General features: G+C 58.9%; 2 protein-coding genes across 3 annotated transcripts; both read left to right on the top strand.

Annotated features, from left to right (window-relative positions):
• Positions 1-290: 290 nt before the first annotated feature.
• On the top strand, positions 291-7792 carry CARNS1 (carnosine synthase 1). Its single transcript, XM_054570545.1, has 9 exons — positions 291-308; positions 1657-1930; positions 2624-2713; positions 2960-3447; positions 3671-3845; positions 3939-4024; positions 4687-4918; positions 5032-5315; positions 6557-7792. Exons 1-9 carry the CDS (start codon positions 306-308, stop codon positions 7790-7792), a joined length of 2868 nt encoding a protein of 955 aa, XP_054426520.1. The 5' UTR covers positions 291-305.
• A 2198-nt stretch (positions 7793-9990) lies between these two features.
• RPS6KB2 (ribosomal protein S6 kinase B2) lies at positions 9991-19752 on the top strand. 2 transcript variants are annotated; one of them, XM_054570799.1, is made up of 15 exons: positions 9991-10182; positions 10528-10568; positions 10664-10784; positions 11032-11100; positions 15948-16095; positions 17141-17198; positions 17274-17374; positions 17485-17575; positions 17659-17749; positions 17868-17975; positions 18524-18586; positions 18688-18765; positions 18854-18961; positions 19062-19174; positions 19425-19752. In XM_054570799.1, the coding sequence occupies exons 1-15, from the start codon at positions 10108-10110 to the stop codon at positions 19606-19608; spliced, it is 1449 nt and encodes a 482-aa protein (XP_054426774.1). In that variant the 5' UTR covers positions 9991-10107; the 3' UTR covers positions 19609-19752. The 2 variants fall into 2 exon arrangements, with proteins under 2 accessions (XP_054426774.1, XP_054426775.1); XM_054570800.1 differs by lacking the exons at positions 10528-10568; positions 10664-10784.
• The last annotated feature ends 148 nt before the right edge of the window (positions 19753-19900 follow it).

Here is a 19900-nt window from a genome sequence, read left to right as displayed (position 1 = left end):
GGGGCGAGCTCGGGCTCTGGGGCCATACCGGCGGCGGCGGCGGGGACCCTGGGTGAGGGCGCCAGAAATCCCTCCGCCTCCTTGGGTGGGGGTGGGGGTGGGGGTGGGGGTGGGGTGGGGGTGGGGCGGGGCAGCCTCCTGCACTTCTTGGCACGGACCACAGAGAAGCGCTGCGGGGTCCACCTCTCCACCCCCAAAGTCGCAGGGGCTGGGCATTGGGGTAGAGACCGCAATGCTCTGACCCCCTTCTTGTCTCTCTCTTGTCTGTCTCTGCCATTGGCTCTCAGCCTTTCTCCACCTGTAAGATGGTGAGTCCCCTCTGGCCCCTCTCCCGAAATGCCCAAGACCCCACCAGAGAGAGGGCCCAGAGGGCCGCCTGCGGTGCACAGAAGCCTCGCCTAACCCTGGGCTGCCCTGCACGCCGCTCAGACTCACAGCCTGCTGCACATGTCCTCCCCCCTTGGCTCCTCGCCATTCTGTGTCACAGGACAGGAGAGGCGGCTCCTGTGTATGGGGCGCTGGGACGTGTCTTTCCCCATAAGCCCTGGGAGGCGGGCACCGTCCGTCTCTGGCATTCATTTACTCCTCAATATTTATCAAGCATGTGTTAGGTACCTGGCACCATTCTAGGGTTGGGGACATGGCAATGGACCCGGTCTGGGCTCTCGGGGCGCTTGCCTCCTAAGGAGGGCCGCCAGGCCTCGAGTTTGGCCCTGGGGAGCGGGGATTCACGCCCCGGCCCGGGCCCTCTGCCCTCCCGGCCGCGTGCAGTATGCTGTGCCCCCTGTGCTGAGGCGATGCTTTCGGTCCAAGGTTCATTGGCACCCGAGGGTGGGACATGCGGGCACCCAGCACCCACAAGGTCCAAAGAAACCTCATGATTTGTCCAGCATGGCCCAGCTCGTCCCCTGGAGGAGGGGCCCCCTGTGTGTGTGTTCGCGCCAGGCCTCTGAGCAGCCCCATGGGGGAGTCGGCCAGGTGCCGAGAGAGGGCCAGGAATCCTGAGATTTCACCCAAAGAAGGCACTTCCATGACTTGGAACATCTGGAATCAAAGGCATCAGCTTCTCCCTTACCAATGCCTAGCACAGGGCTGGGCGCACAGTAGGTCTTCGAGGCCAACCTGGGGATGACAAGGAACAGATTTGCCTACATATTCAGGCCTCAGCAAAACTCCATGACGGTAGGCGGGTCACCGAGGCCAGAGAGAGAGACGAGCAGTGGTCCGAGAGCGATGGCTCGGTTTTCCGTTCACTCATCCCTCTGTCAATGGTGGCTGCGCAGCCACCGCGTGCCAGGCACTGTTCTAGGTGCCAGCACTGCCTTGAAGAACAAAACAGACAAAAACCTCCGCCCCTGTGAACCACGCTAGGGCAGACCCTGTAAAAGAGCCGGCAGGGGGACAGCGGTGGGCTAGCCTGCGGCGCCCCTCCCCCCGGGCACTGCACTTACAGTGTGAAGCACCACCACCTGCACGTTCCTGGTCCTCATTCCCCGATCCAGCCTCACCCTCTCCTGGTTCATGGGACAGGGTCTGCCCCAAACGTAACCCAAGGTCAGGAGAGTGGGTGCTGTGCTTATTCTCTTGGGTGATCCAATGTGCCCCTTGACCACCCTGCCTAACACCTACCACACCTGCCCTACCCCATCCCCCCAGCTCTCCTCAGATCCGCTGGGTTCCACGTGCGACTGCCCCCTGGGCTCCAAGGAGCGGGAGGATGAGGAGGGCCCATGGCGAGGAGGCTCTGGCCGGCCACCTCCAGACTGCGGCCCCAGCCCCTGGCGCCTCGACGTGGGCCTGGACTGCAAGGGCTGCCCCGAAGGGGCAGAGGCGCGGGCCTGGACAACCTACTACTATAGCCTCCTGCAGCGCTGCCTGCAGCACGCTGGCCTTCCAGAGACCCAGGACCGCAGCCAGGTGCCCCAAACAGGTGCCCGAGGGCTCCACGGAGGGGGGACCTCTGGGCTGAGGGAGGCGCCCACAGCCCTTCCCCCCAAGTCTGGCTAGTTTGAAGCCAGGGGAGCCGGTCACCTGTGGGCAGGCAGGCAGGCACTGTTTGCGAGGGCTTCTGGCACCAGCCAACTCAGAGATCAAGGCTCCCCTCCACACCCAGGAGATCCAGCCCTGGAACTGGCAACCCTTGTTCTGTGGAGCCAAAGCTTCTGGAGAAGTGTCTTGGAGCTGCTGTAGAGGTGGCCAGCAGTGGGGACCCAAGATTTCTCCGCTGCTTTACCTAGTTTACATACCAGGCGGCCACCAAAGAACTAGAACACACGAGGAATCACAGCCTCAGCTGCATTACGCAGACTGGGACACTGAGGGGCACGGACCCCTCCTCCCACTGCACGGGGTCCCTGGGTCCCACAGAAAGTCAGTGAGAGTCAGGATGGAGCCCCGGCCTCCGACTACCCGGCCTCCAGTGCCTCCGAGACCAGCTGCGGAGAGAAGGCAGCGGGTCTGACGGGCCGGGCGGGCAGCGCCCTCCGCTTCCCTCCCCAGCTTCCCCTCTGTTCTCTTCACTCCTCCCATCCCTACCCAGAAGGGCCATGGGGGTCGGGGGGAGGCGTGCAGAAAGACAACAAGGGGCGCCCCTGGTGAGCTTGGCTGTGTCCTCTTCCCCGAGGCTGCCCTGGGGCAGAGGTGACCTTGTGCGTTCTGGGATGCCCCAGCACCTTCCTGTCCGTGCTGCTGGAGGGCGGTGTCCAGAGTCCGGGTGAGTGTATGCCCAAGTTCCCCACCCCCTCCTTCAGAAAGGACAGCCCTGTCCTGGCGCAGCCGCATCCCAAAATACCCACCGACCCTGGCAACTGCCTGCATTCCAGGGGACCAGCTGCCATGCTTTTAGGGAGGGTGGGTTCTGGGAGCAGCTGCCCCCACTAGCCGGGGGCCCGGGCTGGAGGTGGAAGTGATGGGGGCATGAAGCTTTTCTTGGCCAGCAACCCTCCCCCTCTGCCCCCAGGAAACATGCTTCTTTGCCTGTCCCCTGCTTGGCTGACGAAGGTGCCAGCACCGGGGCGGCCAGGAGAGGCGGCCCTGCTGGTCTCCAAGGCAGTGAGCTTCCACCCGGGGGGCCTGACATTCCTGGACGACTTTGTACCCCAGCGCCAAGCCACCTACTTCCTGGCAGGCCTGGGCCCCAGGCCTGGCCTGGGCCAGGAAGCAGCCGAGCTCGCCCGCGACCTCACCTGCCCTACAGGAGCGTCAGCAGAGCTGGCCAGGCTGCTGGAGGACCGACTGCTGACAAGACAATTACTGGCCCAGCAGGGCGGCGTGGCTGTGCCAGCTACCCTGGCTTTCACCTACAAGCCGCCCGCACTGCTTCGGGGAGGGGGTGCCAGCCCGGGACTGCGGCTGGTGGAGCTGAGCAGCAAAGAGGGCCAGGAGGCACTCGTGAAGGAGGAGGTCGGGGCCTTTCTGCACTCTGCGGTCCTGGGCGACGCCCTGCAGGTAACAGGCTCCTGCCCCCGAGGTCTGCGCACGTGCCCGCGGGGTGGGACCGCACACGGTTACCAAGTCCTGCTGGGAAGTTATCCCCAACTTTGTGCCCATCTCTCTGTGGCAGTCCCCTTGCCTTCTTACCCAGTTTACTCATTGGCTTCTGTGGTATGACATCTCATCCTGCAGTTACATGGGGTGGGGAGGAAGCCCCTTCCCCTTCCTGTTGTTGCAGGTTGCCATCAAGCTCAGCAGCTGGCGCTGGCGGGGGCGGCAGGCGTTGCGTCTGCACCCACGCGCAGAGATGGGCACAGTGGTGGGCACAGTGCTGGCGTTGCTGGAGAAACTGGAGGAGGAGGAGAGTGTCTTAGTGGAGGCTGTGTGCCCACCCGCCCGGCTGCCCTTCCCAGGTGAGAGGCCCCGAGCCAGCCAGGGGTGAGAGCTTGGCTTGGCCTCCTGGCTGCTCTGTGCTGGGCTCAGGCCTCACTGCTCTCTCTCTCCAGGCAGCCCCCCAGCTGGCCCCGAGCTGGCTGTGCGGATCTGTGCTGTGGTGTGTCGGACACAGGGTGACAGGCCTCTGCTGAGCAAGGTGAGCGAGGACGAAATCTTTGAAGGGGAATCTTGGTTGCCTCTGGGGGACTCCTGGGTCTGACACTTTCTCCCTCCCTCCACCCCGTCCTGCACCGCTCCCTGCCTTGACTGATATCCCACGTTGGGGCCCACCCCTCAGGGCTGAATGCTCTTCCCAGGGAGCTCTTGCCCGCGCAAGAGGCTGACCCAGGGTCCCTGATAAACCTCCAGTGCCTGGAGCCCTTTAGGAGGGCTTGCAAGCTGGGGAGCTCAGGGAGGCTTGGGGACCCTCCTGGGTGTACAGCTTGGTGCCAGGCTGAGAGGGAGAGACTCAGTCCGGTCTTCAGGGTGTTCCTGAGCTGGGGCACACTGGGTCGGCCCAGTCCCCAGGGCTGCAGGAGCCAGGAGCCAGAAGCCAGGTGCTCAGAGCCCTCAGGGAGCAGAGACCCCAGCTGGGCCTGCAAACCTGGGTGGAATCCCCCAGGGCTCTAGGGACCAGATGGGCAAGTGGCAGCGGAGGTGGTGTGTGGTGTGAGTCACGTTGCAGAACAGGGCTTCCTGAGTGTCCAGAGAGGCCTGGCCTGGATCTTGACACAGGGGAAGGTGTGCGTGCACGGGTCGGGGGTAGTCCTGGGAGGACTCCTCCTGGGCCGCCCGTCCCCTGAGCCTCACCCTGCCCAGGTGGTGTGCGCCGCGGGCCGTGGGGACCGGCCTCTGCGGCACCAGAACTCTTTGCCGCGGACGCTGGAGGTGGTGCTGGCCCAGTGTGGCCTGGGCGACGCGGCCCAGGTGGCGGTTGTGCGGCAGCGCGTCAAGGCGGCGGCTGAGGCCGCTCTGGCCGCCGTGCTGGCCCTGGAGGCTGGCCTGAGCGCCCCGCAGCGCGGCGGGCGTCTGGCTGGCACGGACTTCCTCGGTGAGTGCGGGCGGCCCGGGGCGGAGGCTGGGGTGGGGCGGGAGGGGTGCAAGGGTGGGTATGGCAAGGCCCGGGGATAGTCCGCGCTGAACCCACGCCCCCGCCTGGCCTAGGCGTAGACTTCGCGCTGACGGTGGTGGGTGGCACGCTGACTCCGGTGGCCCTGGAGCTGAACAGCGGCCTGTGCCTGGAAGCGTGCGGCACTCTCGAGGGGCTCTGGGCAGCCCCGCGCTCGAGGCCGGCGACCGAGGAGGCGGCGGCCGCCGCGCCACTCGTGGAGACCATGCTGCGGCGTTCGGCCCGCTGTCTCATGGAGGGAAAGCATCTGCTGGTGGTCGGCGCGGGCGGGGTCAGCAAGAAGTTCGTGTGGGAGGCGGCGCGCGACTACGGGCTTAAGGTGGGCGGGGCGCGGGGCGGGGCCAGGCCCTGGAGCGGGTGGAGGCGGGGACCGGGGCAGGGGGTGGGCGGGGCTTGGGGGCGGGGCCAGCGCCACTAGAGGCGGGGTCTGCGCGGGGCGGTCTCGCTGGGACCAGCCACCTGGCCCAGGTTGGAAGTCTGAACTTGGACCGCTAGCCCAATTTTGTCTGCCAGTTTTAAAAGGAGCCTAGGGTAGACAGGCTGGAGCGGGGAGGTGGGGAAGGCGTTCAGGGTCAGTGCCAGAACCTGGGCTTTGAATGCCACGCTAAGCAGCCTGGCACTATCCTGCAGAAATGTCGGACGCTTCCTTTAAGGTTGAATTTCTGAGGGCGCGAGGAGTGTGCTGGGGAACAGCTTACAGATCCAGAATCACGTTGACGGCAGTAGTCTTGTTACAGAATCTGGAGCCATGCAGGCCCAGCAGACATTCTTAACCCCATTAAACAGATAAGAAAACGGAGGCCAAATGTCTAGGCTTTTTCTGGGCCCAACCTACTACAGGGGCCTCCTCTCCCCTCCCCCACAGTACAACACCCCCTCGGCAACCCTCCCCTTCCTCCATTCCTATGCTTCTTCATTTCCTGCCTTTACACCGCGTGCATCTGGACTGTCTCCTCACACTGCCAAGTGTTACAGTGCAGACAGCCACCCTCCCCGCTCTCTTCAGGGGTCACCTCTGCCCTGGGTACCAGCTGCTTTGTGTCGGTTCCCCCCCGCAGGCAGTGAACTTTGGAGGTGTGGGGCCCCCCTGGATTCTCCTGTGGGCACCCCCCACTGTCAGAACACACTGGATAAATGATGACCAAGAGCATAATGCCCTAAGACACGAGACCACATGTCCCGAGCCCCCAAACTGGTGGTTTCCCTACAAGCCCTGGCCAGGACTGAGGCTGCCTGTGGGAATGGGCCCACTTGCTCTCCTCATCCCTCCCTCATCCCGCTGCCTCCTCCCTCCTGCAGACAGCTTTCCTTGGCTGCCTCTTGTTCAGTTCCCAGCTAGAGCACTGCCTCCTCCAGTGCCGTCTCTCCCCTCCAGGAGGGGCTACGCTGCCCGCCTCTGCACCTTCCATTTATTCAATCATTGACAGAAACTTTTTGAGCACTTAATGTTGGTGAACCCGTCTCCTCTGAGGGCCAAGACCACCTTTTAGGCTCCGTTCTGTCTCCCCAGCGCCCAGCACAGGCTAACGTGAGTGTGTTGCCTTCCTGTGGTTTCTGCAGCTGCACCTGGTGGAGTCAGACCCCAGCCACTTTGCATCCCAGCTGGTGCAGACCTTCATCCACTTTGACGTGACAGAGCACCAGAAGGATGAGGAGAACGCACGGCTGCTGGCGGAGATGGTGCGGGCGCGCGGCCTGCAGCTGGATGGCTGCTTCTCCTACTGGGACGACTGCCTGGTGCTCACAGCCTTGCTCTGCCAGGAGCTGGGTCTGCCCTGCAGCCCCCCAGCCGCCATGCGCCTGGCGAAGCAGAAGAGCTGCACCCAGCTGCATCTGCTGCACTGCCAAGGCCCGCCCTGGCCTGCACCCTCCCTCCACGCTGTGCCTTGCTGCCCGCTGGAGAGTGAGGCCGATGTGGAGAGGGCTGTCCGCCAGGTGCCCTTGCCAGGCGTCATGAAGCTGGAGTTTGGCGCAGGTGCAGTGGGCGTGCGGCTGGTGGAGGATGCACCACAGTGTCACCAGCACTTATCCAGGATCACCCACGACCTGCAGGGTGAGGCAGACCACCCTGGCATTGGGCTGGGCTGGGGCAACTCCATGCTGCTGATGGAGTTCATCGAGGGCACGGAGCACGATGTGGACCTGGTGGTGTTTGGCGGGAGATTGCTGGCTGCCTTTGTCTCTGACAATGGCCCCACGCGGCTACCTGGCTTTACTGAGACGGCAGCCTGCATGCCCACTGGACTGGCTCCGGAGCAGGAGGCGCAGCTGGTGCAGGCGGCCTTCCGCTGTTGCCTGGGCTGCGGGCTGCTGGATGGGGTCTTCAACGTGGAGCTCAAGCTGACCAGGACTGGGCCTCGGCTCATCGAGATCAACCCCCGCATGGGTGGCTTCTACCTGCGAGACTGGATCCTGGAGCTCTACGGTGTGGACCTGTTGCTCGCTGCTGCTATGGTGGCCTGCGGCCTGCGGCCTGCCTTGCCCACCCACCCACGGGCCAGTGGCCACCTGGTGGGCGTCACTGGCCTGGTATCCCAGCACCTGCAGGTGCTGAGTTCCACTGCCAGCCCAGAGGTTCTGCAGGCTCTTCATGACCGGGGCCTGGTGCGTTTCAATCAGTTTGCATCTTTAGAGGAGGTCCGGGTGCCCGGCGAGTACGAGGAGCCCTACTGCAGTGTGGCCTGTGCTGGGCCCAGCCTGGCCGAGGCCCGCCTCCGTCTGCTGGGCCTCTGCCAGGGCCTGGGCATCGATGGGCCCCACTACCCCATCGCCCATTTCCTGTCCCACTTCAAATAGCACTGGGGTCGGGGGCAGGGGCAAGGTGCTGGAAGGGGTGCCGTGGTGCCTTCTGCCTCCTGATCCTCTCCCTGCCTCTCTTCCCCATAGTCCTTTCCCATCGCGGGCCTCAGGCCTTGGGTCCCTTCAGAGTGGCAGGGCCATTTTGACACCAGGCCTCCTGGGCTTAAGGGCCACAAAAAAAGTACCTGGGGGGCCACTGGGCCCTCTAGCCCTCCCAAAAGTTCCAGTTCAGCCCTCAGCTGCCCCAGTACTCTGGCCAAGGAGAAGTGACAATACCTGTGCGCGCGTGCGCGTGCACGCACCGCCCCCTCCCCCCGACAGAGGGAGGTGGCCGTGGGCCCAGACCTAGCCCGTCCTCCCCACCCCTGCAAGCCTCTCCCACTTCCTGCCATCCCCAGGGGAGAGCCTGGCAGGGCCCGGCCTTGGACAAATCCCAAGGAAACTGGAGACTAAACCCCCATCCTCTTACTCCCACTGCCTCATTTAACAAACTCCAGGCCAGTTCTAGAGTCTGCTGACAGCTCTGACAGCTTCTGGCAGTGCCCCACCGACCTCATTTGACTTGAGCAGTAGAGGCTGCTGACCTGGGGTCAGCAGTCACCATCTCCTCTCCAGGTAGACATGATTGTCTCCTCCTGCAGATGAGGAAACAGGCTCAAAGAGGAAAAGCCATGGCCTCGAGGTCGTATCGCAGTGGATAGAGTGCTGAGGGGAAAGATGTAGGGCCCAGGCTCCTGCTTCAACTAAGTCTTACATGTGCCCTTGGCTTCTCGGCCTTGCTCACCTCCCTGCCCTCATTCACATGTGGCCCTGACGCACGTGAACAGCCCCCTCTCATGCACCAGGCAGCTTCTCCACCGAGCCTAGATGCCTCGGCCTCTGGCATACACCTAACTAGCACTGGCAGAGGAGAGTCTACACTCCCTTCCTAATTCAGGGGAGGCTGCTTTAAGAACTCCTGCTCCATAAACATCCCTCTCCGAATAAAGGCTTAAGGACTACCGAAATGTCCAGAATCTGGGACAGACTCTTGCGACTTGGACAACATCTCTCAGGCTCAGCTGGGTGGGGGTGGGGAAGGGAGGAGGGAGAGGTGGCTAGGGGATACCCATAGCATCTGGAGCTTGGAATAACTGCCACACTAGCCGCTGGCCAGGCCTTTGGGTTGACCTTCTGTGGGAGCCTGCCGGGGGCACCCCCACCAGGACCCAAAGCTGAGGGCCTCCTGAGGGTGGGATTACAACCAGAGGGCCACATACAACCTCCTCCAGCCTGGAGACCCCTAAGATCTGTCCATCTGAGTTTATAGCTACTCATCCAAGGCCTCCTCTGGCCCAAATTCACCCCCACAGAGCCTCAGCCAACAAGAAGTCACAAACCAAGTTTGGTGTGTTCATTAATTCCTTTAACAAAGTTTTAGAGAGAGGGAAGGGAGGGAGAAAGAAAGAGAGAGAAACATCACTGTGTGGTTGTGTCTTGTGCGCCCCCAACTGGGGATATGGCTTGCCACCCAGGCATGTGCCCTGACGGGGAATTGAACTGGCAACACTTTGGTTTACAGGCTGGCACTCAACCCACTGATCCACACCAACCATGCTTCTTTTAACAAAGTTTTATGGAGCACCTGTTCTGTACCAGGTAGCCAGATTACTAAATGTGCTTAAATTGGCCACGGAGCAAATTCCAGCATGAGCCATATTTGCAGGTAGATAAATAAGGCACAAATCCTTTCTGGCAGGAACCTGACAACAAAGCCTCGTGGTAAGCTGGGCACGGAACAGTCACCCAGTAAATGCTCTGACCTGCAGGTGCCTCGGAGGCACGGTAGTGAGAAGGCTGATGCAGCCGCCTCCCTTTCAGGGGCGAACAGAGGAGACGGAATGGGCTCTCGCTGTTCAGCCAGCCTGGCAGCGAAAGGTTCAGAAGGGCTGGGAATTGCGTTTACACATATACCCATATGAGCTTCCCATTCAAACTCTAACTCTCTCCAAGAACCAAGATGGGAGCCTCCCAGGCTGCCGCTGTCCAGTGACGCTCTCCGGCAGCTGTACTCCGAAGACAGGGTTTCAAAGACTGTCCCGTAGGTTTTGGCACTGGGACACTCTGAAACTACAGTTCCCGAGAGGCCTTGCGACGGACGCCATATTTTCTCCTCGCAAGGCTAAGCAGCCGGCTCCAGGGAGGGCGATGCCTCTTGCGTAATCGGCGAGCGCGGCCACCGTCGCAGAGTGATAACGTTGAGCCCGGGGTCCCGGCTGTCAGTCACTGCGCGGCCAGGCAGGGGCCGAGGGGCCCGCGGGGCTGGCGCCGCCATGGCGGCCGTGTTTGACCTGGATCTGGAGACGGAGGAAGACAGCGAGGGCGAGGGCGAGCCAGAGCTCCCTGCGGTGAGTGGTCCGCCCAGGCACGGCTCGGTCCTGGAGCCGATATCATCACGCTGGCGATGGGATCGCCTCGGCTCTCCCCACCCAGAATAGGCCTTCTGCTGCAGAACCCCGTCTTTCTCAAACCCGGCCGCTGTTAAGCTCCTACCCCGCCCTCACCCCAGCCTGCCTTCCAGGACCCTATCCCTTCCCCTGATTCTCCCTTTCTGCCCTCGTGCACTCCTCCCCAGGCCTGGTCCATCACCTGCCAGCCCGCATTCCTGGCCCCTTCTCCTGAGCCAAGCAGCCCAGCTTGGGGGGGAGGGATCCTGGTACCTCCCTTGCCTCTTACCCCTCGGTTTCTCACAGGACGTGCGTCCCCTTGCTGAGTTGAGGGCGGCTGGCCTGGAGTGAGTGAGGGTCGTGAAGGGGGAGGAGCAATGGGCTGGGGAAGGGACCCTGGGGAGTATGGAGCCTCGCCCCCGTTGACTTCCTGTGTCCGCAGGCCTGTGGGACACTATGAGGAGGTGGAGCTGACTGAGACCAGTGTGAACCCTGGCCCGGAGCACATCGGGCCCCACTGCTTTGAGCTGCTGCGAGTGCTGGGCAAGGGGGGCTATGGCAAGGTACTGGCCTCCCAACAAAGGATTCTCAGAACAAACTGGCTTGTAAATCAGGAGAGCCTCCGAGAGAAGTCAGAGGCGGCCGCATTAAGGAGGGAAGGGCAGATGCTCCAAGAGTCTTGCCATCATTACTGCATTACTGCTCCACCCGTGGGTGGAGATCTGCCTCTCGGTCCCAAGTGTCAGGGCGGAGGCCTGTCAAAGGTAGGGTGTGGAGAGGGAAGTTGATCCTGTCTCCCCTGCCCTACAGGTGTTCCAGGTGCGAAAGGTGCAAGGCTCCAACTTGGGCAAAATATACGCCATGAAAGTCCTGAGGAAGGTGAGTCATTTGTTATGCTAGTGACCCGTCACTGAGTGACTGCCAATCCCAATGCACTGCACTGGGTTTTAGGAAGACAGCAGTGAACAGGATGGAGACAGTCCCTGTCTTGGGCATTTACTGGTTTGCTGTGTGTTGTGATTATAGTCACGCACCGCTTAAAGAGGGCATACGTTCTGAGCAATGTGTCGTTAGGCAGTTTTGGCGTGTGTGTGATCAAGAGGCACCTACACAAACCTAGGAGGTCTAGCCTACTGCACACCCAGGCTGTGTGGCAGAGCCCACGGCTCCTGGGCTATAAGCCTCTGCAGCACGTTTCCATACAAAACAGCACGAGATTAAATCAAGCACAAGAGAAAGTGATGCGATCCAGAGACGCTGTAAACACGAGATGCACAAGGCTGCCGCCGCCGGTGCACTGTTTCTCAGCGAAGTTAACCCCTCCACCTGGTCCCCTCATGTCCTGCAACGGTGCCCCCCTTAGTTCATGTCCATGGGTCGTGCATATACGTTCTTTGGCTACTCCATTTCCTACGCTGTTCTTAACATCCTCCTATGTATTTCTTAATGCCAACTACCTACCTACCAATTAGTGCTGCTTTTTTTTTTTTTAACATATTATCAGCCAATTGTATTTTTGCTTAAGAAACACCACATTTATGACTAAAAGGAAACATTTTCTTGGACTAAAGTTATGGCTTTAATTTCCTTAAAAAAAAAACTTTCCGTAAATTAAAATTAGCATTTTCACAAATACTAGCAGATTGACTAAATATTAACAGCAAAAGGGACAAAAAAACATGATTAATGAAGAAATTGAATGTTTTATTATTAAACTTTATTCTTTTCCTGCAAGGCTGCCACTTCACTGTATAAAAATAGCACCAGCAAACTTAGTATATTGGTAAATTAAGATGGTTTTGTTCGTCATCTGACTCTGTAACTAACAAAAACTTTTTTCCACTGTCAATTATTTCCAATGGGAAGCTCGTTAAGTATTTTGATCCCAAACCAGAGACTGATGTAAAAAAGTTGCAATATTGTATAAGGCTTAAGATGACAACGTTCTTGAAATACATGATTTGGATAACTAGATTTCACCACAGATCTCAGGAATTCTGAACATTATTAACTGTAGCCTAGCTTAAAAATCGTAGGGTGTTGTAAGAAAGATTCAAGCTGTTTACCTGTTTATTAGAAAGTTAAGGGGCATTTTCTTTCAATAGCGTTGCTGCAGTTTGTTTTTCCATGGGTATGGCTAAAAGTTGTTACTTTAAAAATTCCGTTCATCACTAATTTAAGAAAACCATGCTAGATTAGGTTGTTTCATACTAGTTTAATTAGGAGGGAGTTCCATTTTCACTCCTCAATAGATTGTATGTATTTCTCATGCTTCTCTCATTAGTTCATCTGCTTCTGAAGGGTTACGCACTGTCATCTAGATCAGCCAACCATCTTCATAACAAGATTTGTTGACAGATCCTGGATTTTCTGCAAGAGCTTCATTAATTTCAGTTACTTCTCCTGTTTGAGGGGAACAGAGTTCACTAGCAGCTTTCCCACTTTCCAAAGCACCAAACTCATCTTGTTTCTTCAGTTTTGTCCCAGCTTCAGGCAGACTACAGTAAACATCTCCCAAAGCTTCCTGCACAAAATTGCTGATTCCCACTGTTCCACTACCGTTTTCTGCTTTTACCCATTCATGTTTCTCTGTGAATTTACGCACTGAGAGCAGATTGGGGCGGGTGTGCCAGTGTTTGGAGGGCGCCTGCCCTGAAGCCCGGGGGCTGGCGCACAGGACGCCGCTGGGAGCGCCATGTTCACCCAATTTGTACTTCTTGATCCCTGTGCCTTTTCCCCCATTCTCCCCCTCCCCTCTCCCAACTGGCAACCCCCCAAATGATCTCCATATCTGTGATTTTGTTTCTGTTCTGCTTAGTTTGTTTTTTAGATTCAATTGTTGATAGTTGTGAATTTGTTGCCATTTTTATGTTCATAGTTTTCATCTTTTTCTTATATGATTCCCTTTAACGTTTCACATAATAGCTTGGTGATGATGAACTCCTTTAGTTTTATCTTGTCTGGGACGCACTTTATCTGCCCTCCCATTCTATTTTTTTCAAAGGTTTTATTTATTTACTTTTAGAAAGAGGGAAAGGGAGGGAGAAAGAGAAGGAGAGAAACACTGATGTGTGAGAGATACGGTAATTGGTTGCCTCTCACATGCCCCCAGCTGAAGAGCTGACTGCAACCCAGGCATGTGCCCGACTGGGAATCCAACCGGTGACCTTTTGGTTCACAGGCCGGCATGAGATCCCCTGAGCCACGCCTGCCAGGGCTGCCCTTCCATTCTAAACGAGAGCTTTGCTGGATAGAATAATCTATGCAGTAGGTCCTTGGTTTTCATAACTTTGAATACTTCTTGCCAGTCCCTTTAGCCTGAAAAGTTTCTTTTGAGAAATCAGCTAACAGTCTTATGGGAACTCCTTTGTAAGTAACTACCTGCTTTTCTTTCACTGCTTTTAAGCTTCTTTCTTTATCTTTAAACTTTGGCATTTTAATTATTGCGTGTCTTGGTGTTGACCCTCTTGTTTTAGACTTTCTGTACTTCCTGGACTTGAATGTCTACTTCCTTCACCAAATTAGGGAAGTTTTCTTTCATTATATTTGCAAACAAATTTTCAATTTCTTGCTCTTCCTCTTCTTCTGGCGCCCCTAGGATTCAGATGTTGGCATATTTGAAGATGTCCCAGGGGCTCCTTAGCCTATCCTCGTCTTTTTTAAATTCTTTTTTTCTTCTTGCTCTATGGTTGAATGCTTTTTTCTTCCTTATATTCCAAATCATTGATTCTGAGCTTCATCCCCTCCGCTGTTGGTTCCCTGTAGATTTTTCTTTATTTCATTTAATTTAAACTTCCTTTCTGCCTGGGTCTTTTCATGCTATTGAAGTACCCAGTGAGTTCCTGGAGCAAAGTGTTTTGAATTGTGCATCTGATAGGCTGCTTATCTCTATTTCATTTAGTTCTTTTTTAGGAGTTTTATTCTGTTCTTTGATTTGGGCCATATTTCTTAAAAAAAAAAAAGATTTTATTTATTTATTTTTAGAGAGGGGAAGGGAGGGAGAAGGAGAGGGAGAGAAACATCAATGTGTGGTTGCCTCTCCTTGTGCCCCCTACTGGGGATCTGACCTGCAACCCAGGCATGCGCCCTGACGGGGAATTGAACTGGCGACCCTTTGGTGTGCAGGCCGGTGCTCAAACCACTGGGCCCCATCAGCCAGGGCTGGGCCGTATTTCTTTGTCTCCCATTTTGGCATTCTCCCTCTGTTTGTTTCTGTGTTTTAGGTACAGCTGCTTTGACTCCCTGTCTTAGCATGACCTATTGTAGAAAAGTGCATCAATAAGTTGTGTAGGGCAGAGCCTTAGGTAATCTGCAGAGCAAGGTAGCACATGTTACCACTCTGTGGTTCTGTGTGGGGAAGGGCTCAGAGAGGGGACAGTGGCACCGCCTGGCTTCTGGAGCTTTGACCAGGAGGAAGCTGTCTGCTGGCCCTCACCTGATGCCAGCCGCTTCACTTTCTCCCCGTGTGCCGCTGGTGCCCTTCCAGCTGTTGCCCTGGTGCTGAACCCCAGACGCAGTGGGTCTGTGTAAGTCTTAAGTCCGTTGCGGGCCCTTTAAGAGGAGTTTCCTGTGAGTCCCGCAGTTTATTCCGCCGCCCTAACCCCCAGTGGTTTTTAAAGGCAGAAGTTATGGGAACTTAACTTCCTGGTGTTAGAACCCTGGCTGGGTGGTCTGGTGTGGGGCTGGGATCCCTGCTCCTAAGGTTTCCTTCCTGCTTTTTATCTGCCACCCGTGGTTGCGGGACACCCATTCCGTGTCTCCGTGCCACTCTGCACCTCCACACCTCTCCACCTCTCCGCGCCGCTTTGTGTGTCGCCGTGTCTCCACCCTTCCTACCCATCTGGATGAGTGTAGCTTTCTTAAATCCTTGGTCGTCCGACTTCCATGCAGTTCTGTTTTCTGATGGTTCTGGGTGATACTTGTTTTGCAGTCTACTTGTAATTTTTTCTGTAGTTGTGCAAGGAGGCAAGGCGTATTTACCTACGCCTCCATCTTGACTGGAAGTCTCACTGGGTTACAGCAAACTATTTTTATAAGTAGAAAGCGTATACTCTAAAGTAGAGAAAAAGTGTAGTATAGTACATACAAGAGTCAGGAGCGTAGTCATTTACTATCACGAACAATTTCCTCTACCTTGCATGATTGTAGGCGCTTTACTTTTAAACAGCTGGCAGCGCAGCAGGATTGTTCACACCCGCGTCGCCACCAACAGGCGAGGAAGGCGTTGTGCTAGGACTTCGCCTCATCTCTAGGAGACAGGAATTTTTAGCTCCGTTATGATCTATGGGACCACTGTTATACGTGTGTCCCATTCTTGACCAAAACATCATTGTGCGGCACGTGACTGTATATTGTTTTTGCAGTAATTATCAATTGTGGGCAGTTTTGCCTCCCAGGGGACATTTGCCAATGCCTGTGTGCATTTTGGAGTTATGGCCCGAGAGGGGTGCTCATGGCACCCAGTGGGTGGAGGCCAGGGATGCTGCTGAATATCCTGCAGTGCACAAGGCAGCCTCCCACACCAAAGAATTATGTGCCCACAATGTCAGTGGTGCCGAGGTTGGGAAACACGGTGCCACGGGATAAAGCAGCCCCTGAGAAGGGTTGCTGACGGCAGCAGCGTCGTGGAGAAATACCACGGCGTGATAGCAGGTGGCCGGAAGAGAATGGCGGGAGGGACTGAGGAGCCCCAGGCGCCTGCCTTCTAACCAGTCCCTGCCTCCCAGGCCAAAATTGTGCGCAATGCCAAGGACACGGCACACACTCGGGCTGAGAGAAACATTCTGGAGTCAGTGAAGCACCCCTTCATTGTGGAACTGGCCTATGCCTTCCAGACCGGCGGCAAACTCTACCTCATCCTTGAGTGCCTCAGTGGTATGAGGGGCGCCCAGCCGGGGGTGAGGGCGGGGCCAGGGAACCAGCATCCGACGCCCTGGGGGCTCTGAGGGAGCCTGGAGCGGTGTGGTGGGTGGAGCAGCTAGGGGCCCCACAGCCACCCATCTGTCTGTCCATCCTTTCATTCATTCATTCAGTCAGTCAGCAAACATCTGTCCAGCGCCTAGGGTGTCCCTCACCTCTGTTGGGGCGGACAGGAATGGCGGGAGTTTGTTTCGAAGTCTGAGGCTTGTTTGGTCCATTTCCACCATCCCCGCATGTCCTGTTCCTCTCCTGTGTGTCCTGCATCCAGTCAGGTCCCAAAGCCAGCTGGGTCCCTCTCTGCCATGTCCTCCATCTTCTCCACTCTCTCAGGGGGAGGGGAGGCACAGTTGTGCCTTAACCCCAGCTCGCCCTCTCCTAGTGTGTCCTCCACGAGTCCCCGGGTCCTCGTCTCAGAGCCCGGCATTGTTCCCAGCACCCCCCAGAGTCCATGGCTCCCCGTCACTGCACGGGTGAAGCCTGGCCGCCTGGGCTGGGCCCCTCCTTGGGCTCCTGCTCGCCATGGAGCGGTCCAGGCTTGCTGGGCCCACCTAGCCCGCCTGTCCCAGCGGAGCCCTGTGAGCTCCATTCCCTGGGCTCCGTCTCGACATCGCCTTTAAGTCCCGCCGCTACCGCGGACTTCTTGTCCCCTCACTTTGGGATTAATTTTGCCCTCCTTTGTCTCCTCTGGGAGGTATTTTTGGGGTAAGCGGCCCTCGGAGCTGCGAGCTCAGTCTGGCATGTCTGTCTCCTCTCAGACTGAGCATCCTGAGGGCCATGGCTGGGTCCCTCCGTCTCTGTGTCCCCAGCTTCACCCAGCACAGGGCCAGGCACCGAGTAGGCGTCGGTAGATGTTTGCTGAATTGAGTTGAACCCCCACGGCAGCTCTGTGAGGCAGGTAGGGCGGGAATCGCGAGCCCCACTCTCCCCAAGAAGACACCGGGACTCGGAGAGCGGAGGAGCTTAGTCCCAGCCCACAGCGGCTGACATGCTTGTGTCACAGGCGGGGAGCTCTTCACGCACTTGGAGCGAGAGGGCATCTTCCTGGAAGACACAGCCTGGTGGGTATTGCTTCCTGCCTCTCCCGAGGCGCTCGGGGGATCCGCCGTTGCCTTCACCCTGTCCTGTCTCTGCAGCTTCTACCTGGGAGAGATCACGCTGGCCCTGGGCCACCTCCACTCCCAAGGCATCATCTACCGGGACCTCAAACCCGAGAACATCATGCTCAACAGCCAGGGTGCGCATGTGCGGCTGAATTCAGCGGGTCAGAACCTGGGGGGAGGGCTGAAGAGCCTGCTGGGGTGGCCCGGGGTCCCTGACCACCACCCCCTCCACATTCTCCCTCAGGCCACATCAAACTGACAGACTTTGGACTCTGCAAGGAATCAATTCATGAGGGCGCCGTCACCCACACCTTCTGTGGCACCATCGAGTACATGTAAGGGGCAGCGGGCTGGGCATAGGGGCCAGGGGATGGCCAGGAAGGGCCTTGCCCAACTGACGGTCCCACCCGGCTCTCAGGGCCCCTGAGATTCTGGTGCGCAGCGGCCACAACCGGGCGGTGGACTGGTGGAGCCTGGGGGCCCTGATGTACGACATGCTCACTGGATCGGCAAGTCCGGCCTCCTGGGATGGCGGGGACGGGTGGAGGGTGGGGGGTCCCTCTCCCAGGCAGGGGCGGGGCCCAGCAGGAGGCCCACAAGGCTCCTCTCACCCTCTGCCTCCTCCAGCCACCCTTCACCGCAGAGAACCGGAAGAAAACCATGGACAAGATCATCAAAGGGAAGCTGGCACTGCCCCCCTACCTCACCCCGGACGCCCGGGACCTCGTCAAAAAGGTGGGCTCCCTCCTGCCCTTGGGCCAGCCCCTGCCCTCCTCCCAGGCCCTGCACGGGTTCCCGGTGTACCTCTGGGTCACGGGGAGCCCGAGCCACCCGGCCTGTGCAGCATGCCTTTGGGCTGGAGGAACGCTGCCTTTGGGGTCCCAGATGCTGAGCTGGGGCTTAGCTCGGACACAGAGCAGCTGCTGACCCCCCAGCCCGTCCTTCGTCTAAATGCTGATCTGCAAACTATTTGTGATGAGCTCGCCGCTCCTCCTTTAAGCCCGGGATCAGGGCGTGGGGCGGGGGTGGGCCCTCACGCACGGTTGGATCCCCCCTAAAGCACCCTGGGGAGATGCTGGCAACCGTATGCCTTCGCGAAGGCTTCACGGAGAAGGGGTCATCCGACCAAACCTCGGGGTTCCGGGGGTGTCAGTCGGTGGAGACCACACCCAGAGGCCTCCTCCCCGCCCTTCTCCCCCCAACCCCAGCCCGCCCCTGGGAACACGGGGGCACGTGAGCAGAACCTCTGTCCCAGACCCTCACCCCCTGCCCTTGCCCTGCAGTTTCTGAAGCGGAATCCCAGCCAGCGGATTGGGGGTGGCCCAGGGGACGCTGCCGATGTGCAGGTGGGTCTCGGACCACCACGAGGGGCGGAGCCCCAGGGCAGAGAGTTACTGAGGAAGCCAAGGCGGGTGACGGTTGGCATGTTTGGGGGCTCTGTCCACAGAGGCACCCCTTCTTCCGGCACATTAATTGGGACGATCTCCTGGCCCGCCGCGTGGACCCCCCTTTCAGGCCCTGCTTGGTGAGTGGACGCCCCACTGGCCCAGGGGTGGGTGGAGGCCCCTGCCTCGGACACCCCTTGACCCCTCCCCACCTGGGTTGGCCCACAGCAGTCAGAGGAGGACGTGAGCCAGTTTGATGCCCGCTTCACGCGGCAGACGCCAGTGGACAGCCCGGACGACACGGCCCTCAGTGAGAGCGCCAGCCAGGCCTTCCTGGTGCGGTCTGGGTGCCTGCGGGCTCTGGGCGCTCGGGAGGGGACTGGGGCTGCAGAGCGGCGGGCGCTGAGCATTGCCCGGCCCTGCCTCTGACCCCCAGGGCTTCACATACGTGGCGCCCTCCGTCCTGGACAGCGTCAAGGAGGGCTTCTCCTTCCAGCCCAAGCTGCGCTCCCCCCGGCGCCTCAACAGCAGCCCCCGGACGCCGGTCAGGTACCTCAGGGCAGTGGGGAGTCTGCAGCCGGGGCAGGGGGCCAGTTCCCGCACTGGCTCGGCCGCCAGCCGCGGGGCTGCCTGGGCTGAGTCAGCCGGCGTTAGCCTCAGATCCCCATCTACCACAGGGACCCCTTGTGGCAGGGGCCGCCTGGACGGGTGCTTGGCCTCACGGCCTGTGCACCCAGGCAGGTGGGCAAGCCGGCCCTGATGCCCCGGGGCACTGATTCTGCCTTGGTTTCCCCTGCAGCCCCCTGAAGTTCTCACCCTTTGAGGGCTTCCGGCCCAGCCCCGGACCACCAGAGCCCATGGAGCCCCCTCTGCCTCCTCTCGTGCCCCCGCCGCCGCCACCCTCGAGCACAGTCCCCCTCCCCATCCAACCTCCCTCAGGGACCAAGAAGTCCAAGAGGGGCCGTGGGCGCCCCGGGCGCTAGGAGGACGGGCCAAGACAAGGACAGCCGTCGGGACTCCTCCCTGCAGGCCGCGAGGGCTGCGGGGCGTGCGGGTGCCTCGGGGCGCGGGAGCGAGAGCATGTGAGCGCGCGTGTCTGCCTTGGGAGCGGCTGCGCCCCTGAATCGCGAGCGGGCTGCCCGGGAGCCCTCCACAGCGGAGCTGTGCCCTTGCAGAATTAAAGTGTCCAATCATGGCACCGACCGGCTCTTCCTTTGGCCGCTGGGGGGCAGGCGTGGGCAGGGCCGTGCCCGAGGAGCCCCTGCTCAGGGACGG

This window comes from Pteronotus mesoamericanus, unplaced genomic scaffold (assembly GCF_021234165.1).
Source record: "Pteronotus mesoamericanus isolate MK-2021 breed Mesoamerican mustached bat unplaced genomic scaffold, CSHL_Meso_final contig_214, whole genome shotgun sequence".
NCBI lineage: Eukaryota > Metazoa > Chordata > Mammalia > Chiroptera > Mormoopidae > Pteronotus > Pteronotus mesoamericanus.
Note: the sequence above shows the minus strand (reverse complement) of the source record. Positions and strands in the feature narration are given on the sequence as shown.

What these genes read in the sequence shown, in the direction of transcription:
- RPS6KB2 (XM_054570799.1), top strand. Translation starts at nt 10,108, where the DNA reads ATGGCGGCCGTGTTTGACCTGGATCTGGAGACGGAGGAAGACAGCGAG. An exon ending in TGTGGCACCATCGAGTACAT is followed by an intron (nt 17,576 to 17,658) that starts GTAAGGGGCAGC and finishes CCCGGCTCTCAG; the next exon opens with GGCCCCTGAGATTCTGGTGC. An exon ending in GCGCCAGCCAGGCCTTCCTG is followed by an intron (nt 18,962 to 19,061) that starts GTGCGGTCTGGG and finishes TCTGACCCCCAG; the next exon opens with GGCTTCACATACGTGGCGCC.
- CARNS1 (XM_054570545.1), top strand. An exon ending in ACAGGCCTCTGCTGAGCAAG is followed by an intron (nt 4,025 to 4,686) that starts GTGAGCGAGGAC and finishes CACCCTGCCCAG; the next exon opens with GTGGTGTGCGCCGCGGGCCG. An exon ending in CGCGCGACTACGGGCTTAAG is followed by an intron (nt 5,316 to 6,556) that starts GTGGGCGGGGCG and finishes TGGTTTCTGCAG; the next exon opens with CTGCACCTGGTGGAGTCAGA.